Below are 14,571 nucleotides of genomic sequence, written 5' to 3'. Positions count from 1 at the left end.
GGTTATATAATGCCTATTAATAAAAATCCATGTGGTTGCAAAAACTCTCTGATCGTCAGTGATGAGGCTGTTAGTAATCATTCAAAACTTCCCCGGAGAAATTTGGAAAGGGAAAAGGTTTTGCTCCCCACCTCCACCCAGAGATCCTTTTTCTTTCCATGGATAATAGTATTTATACTTGTTACCTTTTTATTGAGTGTTTACCATGTGCCAAGTTCTGTTCTACAAGCTCCACAGAGATCCATTCATTAATATAATGCCAAGTAGGAATTCTTCCTGTTTTTTTAAACCTCACCTGAGGATATGTTTCTTAATGATTTTTAAGAGAGAAAGAAAGAGGGGGAAGAAGAGGGAGAGAAAGAGAGAGGGAGAGAGACAGAGAGAGAGAGAGAGAGAGAGAGAAAATACCCATCAGTTACTTCCTGCACACACCCTGACCAGGGCCAGGGATTGAACCTGCAACCCAGGTACATGGCCTTGACTGGGAATCTAACCCACAACCCTTCAGTGTGCAGGCCGATGCTCTAATCACTAAGCAACACTGGCTAGGGCGACAATAGCAATTTTTTATGTATATTTGACCACAATATAAAAACGATTTTCCCTACAAAAAAGAGAAAGACAGAAAGAAGATACTTGAAATTAAAAGCATTCACTTGTTCTTGCATCATTCTCTTAAAAACATCAGTTCAAAAGTTATCATTGTAATTCCTTTCATTCGTCGCACAAAGATTTAAGGAGTGTCTGCTGTGTGCCAGACAGTATGCTAAGCAGTGGGGGACCAGGGGAGCTGCTCTGGCTCCAACAGGCTGTCTACATTTATAGGGGGCAGGGAGGATAAATCCCACACGGAGAAGGCTTCCCCGGAGGTGTGCAACAGCATGACACATTGGAACAAGGGAGCAGCGAAAGGGCATGTGAGTATGGGAGTGGCAGGAGATAGTGACAGAACTTGACAGTCCTGCCTACTCCTCAAATTCCAAAAGCACCTCACCCCTCCACACGGGGTCCTGATGCTGTTGAAGCCCTTGAAGGTCAAAAGGTCACATTTTCAAAGATGCTGATGTGAGGGGGGTAGGTCTGCTCAGACCTGGTTCCTGGGGTGCTGATATCCTCACCATCCTTGGCCCTCTGGGCCATCAGCAGCCTTTGGGTGCTGTGGGGACAGCCCAGCTCCAACATGCAGGGAGCAAGGGAGATTTACCCCTGGATGTTCGAATCCTCCTAGGAAGCTCCCGGCCGCTGCCCCCCTCTGGGCTGGGCACACTCACAGGCTGTGTGACAGGTGGGAGCATGTCTGTGGCAGGGGTGGGCGGACAGCATGGCCAGATGCTGCGGGGACCACGGGAGGAAGGTGAGGGGGTGGCAGAGTGGACACCGGTCCTGAGGCGCCTCTGGCTTACTGACCTTAGCGAGCTGCATCTGCAGCTTATTCTTCACGTCGGTCACCTCGGCGATGCGGGCGTTGAAAGCCAGGTTGGTGTTGGTGAACTGTTTCCACATCTGATCCGACAGGGTGTCAAAGAGGTTCTTGGCCTCCTCCTGCAGCCGGATGGAGTTGGCCCGCATGTTCTGCGAGTGTCGGATGTTGTCATTACTGAACTTGGCCCAGGTCTCGGGCACGGAGATCCTGCAAGAGGCACAAGGGAATTCAGCACAGGTGAGGACCAGGGGTGTGGCAGGCCTGGGGGACCTCCGAATCCAGGGTCGCTGAGCCTCGGCGCTCTTGACCTGCCGTCGGGGTCAGACTCTGTGGTGGGAGACTGTCCCATGTGCTGTAGGATGTTTAGCTGCAGCCCTGGCCTCTGCCGACCAGATGCCAGCAAGGCCCAGCAATGCCCCTCCCGTGTGACCAATAAAAAATGTCTCTAGACATTGCACAATGGTCCCCAGTTGAGAACCCCGGGGCTCATCCAACCCCCTCATTTTACAGGTGAGGCCACTGCAGTGTAGAGAGAGCAGCTGCTTTCCCGGGTGAGTTATGGGAGAGGAGAGAGTCCCAGAAAGGCTCATTTCCATAACACTTCCTCCTCCACCAACAGAGACCAGAGACGGGGCACCGTGCTGGCTGCGGGGTCCCTTCCATTCGGGGAAGTGCATGCGGCCATGCTACTTGCACTGACTTACTTGCCCAACGAATGTTCTTTGAACAATGACTACATGGCAAGCCTTGAATCTAGACACTCGGGATAGAGCCAGACACAAGAACAGCAACATCCGTGACCTCGTGGCGGTACATTCCCAGTGGAGGGAGACAGACGATAAATAAAGATGCTCACACAGGGTGTTTGGGCTATGAAGGCATTCGGGAGCAGGGTGATGAAGAGAGACAGATGGAGCGGGGCCATCATGTGTCAGGGTCATAGAAAGAAAGAAATGGAATTTATGCCCAGAGGGTGTCGAGGGGCTCATGGATTAGCTATTGCACAAAGTTGTTACCACTTGGCTCTGAAGGGCAAGAGGAGAGGGACAGGCAGGAGAGGAGGAGGCTTGGAGGATCACTGGGAGGGAGGGAGGGAGAGCGGGGGCAAGGGAAGATAAGTCCCCACACCCTTCTCCTCCTTCCTCCCTCCGCCTCCTGCTGCTGTCCCTCCTATTGGCTGAACTCAACCGGAAACCAGATGGCAAAGAGCCAGTCTGCAGAGGGCAGCTGCCTCTACAGCCACGGAATGAAGGTGGGTAGGGGCTGAATGGAGACACAGGCTGCCTTGGAAAGGGCAGGCAGGGAAGGCTTTTCAGAGGCGGTGACTCATCAGGGATTCAGTCTAGGCAACAGAAAGCCCTTCCTGTAGATACAGAAACCCCACAACAAGCCACCGACGAGTGAGAGTGTTGTCCTCTGGGGGGCCTTCGAGCTGGCTTCAGTTCCTGCGTAAACCAGACGGGATATCTTTTCAAGGCCTTTTCTAGCCAGGAGGTCTGTCCAGTTCTTAAATAAAGTCCATTTCTATTCTCGGGCAGTAGGAAAAAGAGAGTGCATTTTCTGAAATAGAAGTCTCGTTCCAGACATTTTAAAGCACGCTTGGATTGCATGGTGGGTAGAAAATTTCAAGCATGTATCATAGGTGGTGGTTCTATCCTGGCTTTCGCAGGCGTTAACGTCCAGCAATAGACAGGGGTCTCGGGCTTCTGGAGGTGGGAGCGGCACCGGGCCTGCAGGGCTGTCCTCCAACGAAGACCTGAGGCTCAGAGAAGTGCAGTGTCCTTTCCAAGGCCACACAGCTCCTCGCCATCAGATGAGGGAGGAGGCGGCACCAAGCACAGCAGAAAAGAGTAGCAGGTTCACCCGCCGCTGCATGGGGCACCGGCAGTGTCAGGAGCAGCCACCTGGGAGCCCTCGCCCTCGCCCTCCTCTGGAGCAGGCGGCTGGGCTCCAGAGAAAATGACCCGCTAATCGCAGTCTCCCCGGGGAGATGTGCCAGGGCAGCCTGTCTCCTGGCAGGGGGAGAGCCTCAGTGGGAGGCGGGACGTGCTTCCTGTAGCCTGTGTCCTCTGAAGACTAAAGACAGAGACGGCAGGCCTTGCTGGGGAGGCAGGAAGGCGCCGGGATAACAAGCACAGGGTCAGTGTCCACCCGATGCGGGCTCAGATCGCAGCTCGGCCCCTCACTGTGTGAGCTTCGGCCGGGAGCGTCACCTCTCTGAGCCTCAGCTTCCTCATTGTCAGTGCCTAACCCTGTGGTTGTTGAGTGACTAAATGTGAAGCCCCCATCACAGCACCTGACTATAGTAAACACTCGATAAGATATTTATGATTCATGGGACACTGTACAAAGCTCTCAGCAGGGGGTCTGGGACATAGTAAACATCAGAGAAAAGACACCCACTATCACCATCATCACCACCACCACCACCTCCATCATCAGTTAACCCATGGCAAAGAGAACTTAGGTGAACAGAGACAACTGTAATTCAGAGTCTCCAAACAACCTTTAAGCTGCCCAGAAACGGCCCTGCTTTTAACCAAAGAACTCTTTTTCGTATAGGCATTGCCCATGGACACAGACAATAGGGGGTGAAAGACTAGGGTGGGGGCGGGGAACCAGGTGGAGGGGGGTAACGGGGTGGGGGAATGGGGACATCTGTAATACTCTCAGCAACAAAGATTTTTTTAAAAAAGAAACTCAAATAAAAGCCCTGAGCTAGCACACCTGAGAGCGATGAGTCCCCACAAACAGCAGTGGAGGTGCTGGCTGAGGGACTTTAAATAGCAGCCCTCCTGGGCACGGAAGTCGGAGTCTCCACCAGCCCAGCGGCCTGGCTGCCTGGGTTTTAGGGAGGCATCATGTGGGAAAGGCAGTCCTCCCCCTCCCTGTCCTGATGGGCAGCTGTGGATGAGGGCACCACGCCCCCTGAGTCCTGCCCACCTTGCCAGTGCCACAGGGGAGTCCACCTTGTCTGGAAAAGCAAGGCCCCCAGGGACTGCCATCGCTGGAAACGCCAAAGAGTCCTCTCAACACATATATTTTATGATCCAGAAAGTGGTTCAGGAGCCCTAACAGGTTTGGCTCAGTGGATAGAGTGTCGGCCTGCGGACTGAAGGGCCCCAGGTTCGATTCCGGTCAAGGGCATGTACCTTGGTTGCGGGCACATCCCCAGTCGGGGGTGTGCAGGAGGCAGCTGATCAATGTTTCTCTTTCATTGATGTTTCTATCTCTCTATCCCTGTCCCTTCCTTTCTGTAAAATATAAATAATATCTTTTTTTTTTTTTTTTTAAAAACAAACAAACAGAAAGTGGTTCAGGAGACTTGCAACAAACGCCTTCTCTTCCTTCTTTCCTTCTCTCTCCTTTCTTTCATCCTTCTTTCCCTCTCTTCCCACTTTCATTCCTTTATTCATTCAACAAATATTCATTGCACACCTACTATATGACAAGTACAACTCTATAGGCAAGAGATTTTTTTAAAGGGTCCAAGCTGGATACCACCCCTGCCTCCTGTACCCAGTCTCTCTCTCTCTCTCTCTCTCTCTCTCTCTCTCTCTCTCTCTGTGTGTGTGTGTGTCTTCCTCTCCAGCCTTCAAGCTACCGAGTGGGAAAGCATGCTTTAGCTCTACATGATTCCGGGATGCTGTGACACGCCCACAACAGTGCCCAGCATACAGAAGGCACCTACCTCATAGCTGCGGGGCTGAGACAATGAGGTCATACAGCAAGCACTTAATAAATGTTGGCTGTTGTCATACACGAGGCTCTGTGCTCAGCACTTCACACGCCCACCGTGTTATACTCATAGCAACTCTGGGCAGTGGGCCCTATTATCATTCCAGGGCTACACATGAGGAAACAGGCCCAGAGGATGAAGTAATTCACCCCACGTGCCAGGGTTGAGGCTGGATTTGAGGCCGGGCAGCAGGGGTCCACTTGTAACCACTACCAGCGCTGGTGGACAGCAATTGGCTCCCAGCTGAGCTTGAATTCCTCTCCCTCTGGTTCCAGCCATGCTGCTGTGGGGTTCGTTTGGTGGCATTGCCAATCGAGGTGCCCAGCATGTCCTGGCCCAGCAGCAGTGGCCGGTGACCCTCACTAAGCCGATCGCTTGCTCTGTCTTGCTGGAATTTGAATCTTGGGCAAAGTGGGGCAAGAATGGCAGGATGGTGGTGCTCTGATTAGCTCTCACTTCCTGGCTCGTTCAAGCTGCCAGAGCCTTCCCCTCCAGCCTTCCCCTTGAGTCTGTGGCTCTCCAGTAAATTTCATCTTGTCTTACGTTTTTTAGCCAGAATTGGATGCTGTGGGTTGCCACCTGAGGGTCCCTATTGAACCACTCTGCCTCTCACTTGACTGGCGCAGGATCGATGCCCCTTTAAGGCCGCTTGGCGGAAGCAGACTCAGAGCCCCCCTCTCCCATTGGACAGGGCCAGATGGGGACCCAGAGCCCAGTACTTACGTGCCATCTACCTTCTCCATGCCATGGAAGAAGCTGATGCAGTCGGATGTGTTCCTCAGGTTAAAACACTTCTCGTCAATAAACTGGGCTGAGCTTTTGTCCTCAAGGTCCCTCTCCACAGCATGCTGAGCGTCTCGGTTATCCCTGGGGGGGAGGGGAGGGGGGGTCAAGGATTTATCCCTTATCTGAAGTCCCTCGCCCGAGGTCTCATGGGAGGTCGGTGCTGAGCCACTGCTGAAAGCCAAGTCTTTGGACTCCCAGGAGGGTGCTCTGTCCACCCAGCAGCTTCTCAGCCCTCTTTCCACTTCAATGTCCCCACCACATACTCAGGACTTCCCCCCAACACCTCAACCTCCCCCTAGTCCAAGCAAGACTGCTCTCATTAGAACAGGGGTAAGCAAACATTTACTGTAAAGGGTCAAATACTAAATATTTAGGCTTTGTCAGTCATATGGTCTCTGTAGCAATGACTCAGCTATGCAGAAGGCAGTCATAGATAATATGTAAGTTATGGGTATGGCTGTGTTCCAATAAAACTTTATTTACAAAAACAAGTGGTGGGCCAGATTTGTCCCTACAGCTGTAGTTTGCTAACCTGATTGAGAAGATACGAATTCATACTTTGGACAAAGCCCGGAATCGCTTTAAACCATGTGTCTCATCCTATGCCCGGCACAGAGGGAGAAGACATGAACAAGACCCAGTCGCTTACCTTCACGTTGCTCAGAGGTTTGTGTAAATAAATACAGTAAAACTACAGAATAATAAGGGCAACAGTGCAGGTTTGTAAAGGACACTCAGGAGGACGCCATCAGCTCAGGGTGCGGGGGTAACGAGGGAAGGCTTCCCAGGGAGGTGTCTGGGCTGGGATTTCATAATAACAGGAGCAGACATTCCAGACAAAGTTGGGTGGAGGGTGAGAATTCCAAGCCGAGGACACCTCATGTGCAAAAGCAGAGGAGCTAGAGACCGGCAGGTGTTTAGGGACCTAGAAGCAGCTCAATAAGGTTGTCAGAACCAGGGGCTGGGCAGAGTCCAGGACTGGGTGGAGCCAGGGACTGGCTGGTCAGGGACTGGCTGATCAGGGACTGGGCAGAGTCAGGGACTGGGCAGAGGTAAGGAGAGGACAGTAGGGAGGGCCTAGGACTTGAGCCTCCAGGGCTGGTATCTTGGCTAAGAAGTTTAGACATAAAGGCCACTATTTGCCAAACTCTGAACATAGGAGAACCACTTTCATGATTCTTGTCATATTCCCAAAGTGTACATACTATTACTTACTTGCTACTTGTCTTTTTATGAAATAACTTTTCGAATATAAATAAATGTATTGTAAAAGGAAAACCCCTATCACAGTCTTTAAAGGAAAACCAATACATTTTTCCATAGGTCACCTCAAACATAAACATGATGCAAGCACTAACAGAATCCCAGCAGAATCCATCGTCTCTAGAAGAAACTAGGCCTGGACCTTTTTCTGTTTCTCTCTTGATTGAAGAGAGTAGATTAGTCAGTCAAAGACACCTAAGCGTCGACGGGGGCTTTCACCTTGAAGAACTGGAAGATAATAAGGGACCAACTCTGACTAAGCAAGTTGAGGTCCAGACGCCAGCTAAAGTGACGGGTGCACATCTTACATTGGTCTCTCTCTTTCCCCTTCTGCATCCTCTCATTCTCTCCCTTTTTCTCTCTTCCTCTGTCTCTCTATCTCTCTATCTCTTTCTGACATCTTCTTCTCTTTCCCTCATCTTTCTTGCTTTCTCTGTGTCTTAAGGCCTCTCTCCCTCTCCCACCCCCTCTCCCCAGTCTGTCCCTGTCTATCTTTTTGCCACTTTCTTTTTCTGCTACCGACACTGGGAGCTGGTGAGGGTTTCAAACAGGCCAGGAGCCAGAAAATGAAATCCTGATAGTGGGCCCCCACCTATCAGGATACTCATGGGCGATGTTGGGCAGAAGGAACCACCCTGGAGCCTTCGGAATGGGCAGCGCCGTGGAGAAATAGAGCCCCATCTTGTCTAATGAACTGACATGTGAAGACCAGAATGTAGAAAAGAACCTGCCAGAGTATTGGAGGGGCACCTGGCGCCTCAGAATCCTTGGCCAGCTGGTCCAGACTCCTGGCCTCCACTGGTGATGCCCAGGGAAGGATAGGACAGCCCCTGTCTCCCTTCGTGGGCCCGTGACAAAGAGCCCAGCCCATGTCGAGGCTCACCCGGCTGTTGGTCCACCAGGAAAAGCCGGAACTTGGCTCCGGCCCATCAGGAAGAGCTTTCTGCTTTGTTGGAAAGCTGGTGAGCCGAGGACACGATCCTGCCCATGTGGGGGCCTCGGGCCTCACCCACAAAACCACAAGTTAGCAGCCAGCCCAGGCCTGCCCGTGCCAGGTTGGCACCTGAGGGGGTCAGCGGCAGAGCCTCCCACAGGCGGCCAGCAAACACGGTATTGAAGCTCTGGCCAGTTCTGGGTGAATCAGGCTGCCCGGCAACACGGGTTGCCTCCCTGCAAGATGCCAGGCAGCCTCTGACGAACAGCCGCTCCTCGAGGTCCAATAGCCTCGATCCAGGTGGCCCGACCTCTGGTCCTGCCAAGGGAATGTCCCCTACACCTGCTCTTTCCCTCCCACCTCCTCTGCCTCAGCTGCTTCGCCTGTGTCCCTCCAGCATCTTCGCTCTCTTCCTCTTTCTCTATGTCCCTCTCCATCTGTTCTCTGTCTCTAACGCCCCTCCTGATTTCTCTCTTTGTCTGGCACATCTGTGTCTCTCTGTCCCACTGTCTCCCCCACACACATACACATCTCTGTCCTTCGCTTCATGTCATTCTTGTTCTGTCTCTCTCCCTCTGACGTCAGGGCCCCTCTGTGTCTCCCAGTGGATGGTACTGTCTTGGTCTGTCTCTCTGGTTCCCCCAATTCTCCCACCTCACCCTTCAATTGCCTGGGGTTGCAAAGCAGCCCCCCTCTAGTCTCGGAATTTCTCTTTTAGGGACCACTCTGGGCTTTTATTCTCTCTGCTGGTTCAAACTGTCCCGTTCCCCAAACTTCAGCTCTCCCATCACCCCAACACTGAGTTCTGTCACAGCCTTATGTCAACAACAAATGGAAAATCATCTCTCTTGCCAGAAATACATAATTGTCAAAATAAGAGCAATCTACAATAATAAAAGCATAATATGCTAATTAGGCCAGACAGCCAAATGACTTTCCGGACATCCTTCCAGATGTCCGTCTGGATGACCTTCCGGACAAAGCCGGGGCTGCGAGGGTCGAGGCAAGCTGCCACAGCTGTGAGGGCCGAGCCCCTTGCACAAATTTTGTGCATTGGGCCTCTAGTACAAATATGATAGAGATGTTTGCCTGCCCCATCTTTCCTGTTTAAATCCAAGGATTTAAGGTTTTAAAAAAAGTGAATTAATTTATAGACAACATTAGGCAACCAGTGGTCCACGTGGCAGGCAGAATCGCCAGAAATCAGGACGAGGTGTAAAAGACAGAATCTTAACCCCGCCTCAGCCATTCAACGGGCCCTTCACCCACTGATGTGTCTGCACCTCATTTCCAACCACCCCTCCTCTGGCAGCTCCCTGAATCTGCCCCTGACCATGCCCTCATGTTCTGGGGGTAGCTTTTCAACACTGCCTGGGGTGCTTTTTGTCCTAGGTGATTCTCTCCAATCCCTGCCACCCAGTTCTAACTATGGTGGAGTTGAGGGGCTGCTGTAAGGGGGGGTTCAGGGGGGAGGGTTACTGCTGTTCCTGGGGTATAGCAAGCCAGGGCACCAACCCCCCGGAGCCTATCTGCAAGCTGCCTGGCCCCTTAGCATCCCATCAGGCTGCCCATGTGCCCCCCACAGCAGGAAGGGGTGCCCTGGAAAGGTTGCCATCCTGCCCCTTGCCACCCTGGTCTGAGGAAATGGAGAGGAGAAGCTAGCAGAGCAGTGTGCCCTGCGTGACTTAAAGGCAGGTGCCCCGGTCAAGGGCCAGGAGGAACGGCTGAGTTCGGAAGAGCTGGGTGCCAAGAGCTTAGCTGTGGGCCCCAAGCCCCGTAAAACTCACTCCTCCCTTTAATTATGGGGGAGCCTCCTGGCTTGTCATGATACCAGTTACACAATCTTCCAAGAACTAAAAGCTGATTCCTTTTGAAGACACGTGGCTCAGGCGTCCACCAGCTCCCCTCTGGAGATGTCCTGGCTCCTCGCCTTGATGCGAATGCCACCCACTCTGTCATCGCCCCAGGTTCAGGGCTCACAGGGGGGAGCCACAGGTTAGGGGGCCACTGTGAGGGCAGTTCCTTGTGCTGTGGCCCCATTGCAAACAGGAACCACCAGCGATGTGCTGACTCATGGACATCAACGTGCACATCTCAGTAACACCCTATTGGTAGAATGGAATCAGCTATCGGGGCAGCTTTATACACGGACATGGACAAATGCTCCAAATCAGGATTTTTGTTTTCTTTCCTAGGGAGCTGGTTGTTAAAAACCAGTCCACCACTGACCCAAAGAACCACCAAGAGCCAGGGTCCATCTGGCTTGCCCCCCACAACCTGAGGGGCCCAAACAAGCTCCAAGAGGGAGAGAAAGCAGCCCTTACCGCAGCTGGATTTCAATTCGTTGAGCTAGTTTTCTCATCTGTTCTTGGCAGCATTTCAGCAAATCGACCTCCTTTAATGAAAACGCGCCCCTTAGAAACACACAGCAGCCTGGCTCCTGGGCCAGTGACCACCCCTCCCCTCTCATTGCCCACCCTCGACCCCACAAGCTGAAACACAGGGTGGGGCCCAGGTCCTATCTCACCCCACGTGATCTCCGGGCCAGACAGATAAGGGTTGATTGTGGAGCTTCAACGCTCCTCACCTACTTTCTTCTCTTCTCATATACTTCCAGGTTAAAAGGAAACCTAGCACCTACTCGGTGCCAACTACTCAACTATAGATTGTTTGATCATGAAATTACATAAGGCATACGAAGTGGTACAGTGTGTAATAACATATAGTAGGTGCTCAATAACCGCTAGCTTTTTAAATTATTTTTTACTGGTGTACTGATGACGATGCCCATTTTAGAGGTGAGAAGACTGAGGGTCAAAGGATCTTTCTCCCTGTCTCTACACTGCAACCTCGGCCCCCACCCTGGCTCTCTGAGCCCTGACTTTGCATGGGCTGACAGGTGGCTTCTGCTCAGAAAGCTCTCTGACCTGCTGGCCCTCCCTCCTCCCTTAGGGGGGTTGCTGGGCTCACCAGGAGGCACCTCACCTGGATAAGGTTTTTCTCCACATTATCATGGACCAAATCGATCCCGATCCTTTTCTCTCGATGGTACAGACACTCCAGGGCCACCTGTAGGAAGCAGAGGAAATGAGGTGTTCTCCCAGTCGTATGGAGATCCTGCGCAGAGGAACTCCGGTCTATCCTGGCCATGATCTGATTTATCCCCAGGGAAACCTGGATGCTTCATGGAGCCTCATCATTGTGCTTCTGGGTGGGTTTCTGCCTCCTCACCACAGCGGTGAGCTATCATGACTGCAGCGGGTACAATATTGGTGCATATCTCACAGGTTTGCTGTGCAGGTGAATATGACTGTGAATACACAGCTGACCCTTGAACAACACGGGTCCACTTATATGAGGATTTTTTTTCAGTAAATACTGTAAATGTGTTTTCTCGCCCTTATGATTTTCTTAGTAACATCTCTTTTCTCTAGCTTACTTTATTGTAACAATACAGTACATTATACATATAACATACAATCTATGTGTTAATTGACTGTTTATGTTATCAGTGAGGCCTCCAGTCAACAGCGTGCTATCAGTAGTAACATTTTTGAGAAAAGTTTTTGGCTGCGCGGGCAGCAGTGCCCCTCACCCCATCATTGCCCGGTGGCCAGCTGGATGTGGCGATCGCTAAAAGGGGGGAGGCTTTGCAAAGTGACCAGGGCCAAGACCCAGGCAAGCCTGCCACACAGCAATGGACCTACAACTGTCGTGGGGACGTGAGCAGAGCGGAATGGAAGACGGGACAAGTGGCAGCTCAGGGAGCCCCTGCAATGACACTGAGAAAGAACAGGGAGGGGCCCCTAGCCTGTGATGTCACAAAGAGCAGCGGGGGAGCAGGCAGCGGGGAGCTCGACATCTTGGCGTGGGGATGCCAAAGCATCTGGGAACTCGGGAAGGCGAGGGGTTCATTGATTCCACGAGAATTTCCTGGGCCCCTCCTCTGTGTCCCCCTCAGTCATGGTACCAGGGATGCCTCAGTAAGCCAAACAGGTGGCCCCCGCTTAATGGAGTTCTCACAGAAGGAAGAGAACACACACACGTAAAACACATAAATTCAATCATTTCTGACAGTGATAAGAGCTGTGATGAAAACAGGGTGATGGGTGGGTGGGGAGTTAGGGTATCAGGGTGATCAGGGAGGACTTCTCAGAGGTGACAAACCATGACCTGGATCATGAGAAGCAGCAGCGATGAATGGGGCCAATGCGCCACACATGAGGGGCCTTTGGGAAAACTGCTCTTCCCCATAAAAAGGGACAGACCCAGTGGGCACACTGCCCTACCCCCACCTCCCTGCCTCGAAGGAGAGCATCACAGCGCTCCTTGCAGGCGGGAGTTTGCAAGGTGAGACAGGAAACCTTGCAAGCGGTAGGACAGCAGCACATGCTAAGGGTGGCTGAGCAGAAAGATCAGAGCCTGGCTGCCTTCTGGCACCAAGTGGATGGATGCCTGATGTGTTTCCCTCTAGAATTCTCACTGACAGACAAAGAAACTCCTCTTTGGCCGGGTCACTGTGACCACCTATTTGTTCACACGCAGCCCAAAGCCATCCTTACCGATCTAGGATATGACGGGAGACAGGGAAGCGTCGTGAGTGCCCACATGCAGATATTTATTCAGCAGATACTCATTGAGTGCCTACTATGTGCCAACACTGAGCCCGGCTGGGAAGACATTCCAGCCACTGGTCTAGTCAAGCATAGACGCACGGGCACGTGGCAGCTGAGTATGTCTTGAACACACTGGTGACAAAGCAGACAAAATTCCCTGCCCTCACGGCACCTATATTCTAGGGGAGAGACACAGTAAATGAATAAGAGTGAATATTACAGAGTTTGTAAGAAGGTGTTAAGAGCTTTGGAGGACAACAAAGCGATTATTTTAAGTGTGTCCATCACACACACGCAGGCCCCCATATGCTTGTAATATCTTGATGAAACTCTTTAATTTTGATATAACCTCAAGGAGAAGATGACATTCTATTCAGTGTGAGGAACCCTGATTTGACTGAGATTGTCCTAAATTGGCGAAGATTATATATTTTAAAAATATATTTTTATTGGTTTCAGAGAGGAAGGGAGAGGGAGAGAGAGAGAGAGAGAGAGAGAGACATCAATGATGGGAGAGAATCACTGATTGGCTGCCTCTTGCATGCCCCACACTGGGGGTCGTGCCCTGACTGGGAATTGAACCGTGGCCTCCTGGTTCACAGGTCAACGCTCAACCACTCAGCCACCCCTGCTGGGCTAAGATTATACTTTTTATGTTATATACAGATTACAGATGATGTTGCAGCACAAACCAACCTGCAAGGTGCCTGTCACGTGATCGCTCAAGGGCAGTGATGGGGCTGCATCGCAGGGACCACCACCCCTCTCCCCGCCCCACACTCACCTGCAATGGGCAGTTCACCTCTTCCGCTGCACACTCCAGCCGCTTCCTGACTGCGTCCAAGCCTCGGTTCTCATTAAGAAGCCTCTCCAGCTCGTAGGTCAGCTCCGACTTCCAGAAACCGATGTCCGACAGCCTCTGGCCCAGGTTCCGGCAGGTCCCCTCCTGCATCTGGTTCGTCAGCTGGTCCTTGTCCTGCATGAGCCGCATGGAGTCACCGGTCAGCCGGCCGGCCCACAGCCGAGAAGCCTCCGCCCCTCGCATCTGCATCTCGTGGGACTTGTCCCAGTCGTGGGAGCTGTAGCGACAGAAGAGCCCTGAGCGCAGGGAGGGCAGGATGGTGGGCGGCTTCTGAACGCTCTGGCATGTGGCTCCCTCCTCCGGGCAGATCTGGGTGCTGGAGATCTTGTGGAAGAGGCTGGGCCTCCACGTGTTGAGGTAGCGGTACCCGGGCAGGTAGTAGGGCTGGTAGCATTCCTGTACCACTGGGGCCTGCACATCCAGAGGATCCGTGAAGCTACAGGTTTTCCGGGGGCCACAGTAACTGGCGTTCTGACTGGTTCCAAAAAACTCCATCATTTCCCATCAGCCCACAAGGGCAAAACTCTGCCCAGGAGAGCCAGGGCCACAGCCAGGAGAACCAGTATCGCCCAGGGACGGGCAGGGCCTCTATGACTCGGCACTGTTGTCATAAAGCCCAGGGGACAGGGCTTTCCCGGGGCCCTTGCTCCCTTTCAGGCCTGGGGGGGCGGGCATATTGTCCCAATCAAAACCCACAAAATCAACAACGTGAATGTGAGTGTCTCAGTCCGCATTTGGAGGTGCAAGAAGTGACATTTGTGTGTTTTTCCATAACAGTCGAATCTGCCTTCCCAGACCTGACTCTGCCTGTGGGAGGACATTTGCTGTCGTCTGTGCCAGTGAACGCAGTCAGGCGGGCCAGTTGGGTCAAGGTTACTCGTTTTCCTTCTGTCTTTGTCCCCAAGATGGCACCAACGCAGTACGTCCACCACAGGGACTAGTCCTCGG

The 14,571-nt window shown here is 52.4% G+C and overlaps 1 protein-coding gene across 1 annotated transcript in view; it reads right to left on the bottom strand.

Annotated features, from left to right (window-relative positions):
- The window catches only part of TEKT5 (tektin 5), a 37,097-nt gene extending 22,976 nt beyond the window's left edge, over positions 1–14,121 (bottom strand). The window contains exons 1-5 of the mRNA XM_070411560.1: positions 13,546–14,121; positions 11,131–11,214; positions 10,470–10,540; positions 5,886–6,029; positions 1,408–1,630 (exon numbers count right to left, since the gene is read on the bottom strand). Coding sequence (XP_070267661.1) covers positions 1,408–1,630; positions 5,886–6,029; positions 10,470–10,540; positions 11,131–11,214; positions 13,546–14,121 — 1,098 coding nt within the window. The remainder of the gene's footprint in view (positions 1–1,407; positions 1,631–5,885; positions 6,030–10,469; positions 10,541–11,130; positions 11,215–13,545) is intronic.
- Positions 14,122–14,571: the final 450 nt, after the last annotated feature.

This window comes from Myotis yumanensis, unplaced genomic scaffold (genome assembly GCF_028538775.1).
Source record: "Myotis yumanensis isolate MYYU_CA2020_CCGP unplaced genomic scaffold, mMyoYum1.0.hap1 SCAF_4, whole genome shotgun sequence".
NCBI classification, from domain to species: domain Eukaryota; kingdom Metazoa; phylum Chordata; class Mammalia; order Chiroptera; family Vespertilionidae; genus Myotis; species Myotis yumanensis.
Note: the sequence above shows the minus strand (reverse complement) of the source record. Positions and strands in the feature narration are given on the sequence as shown.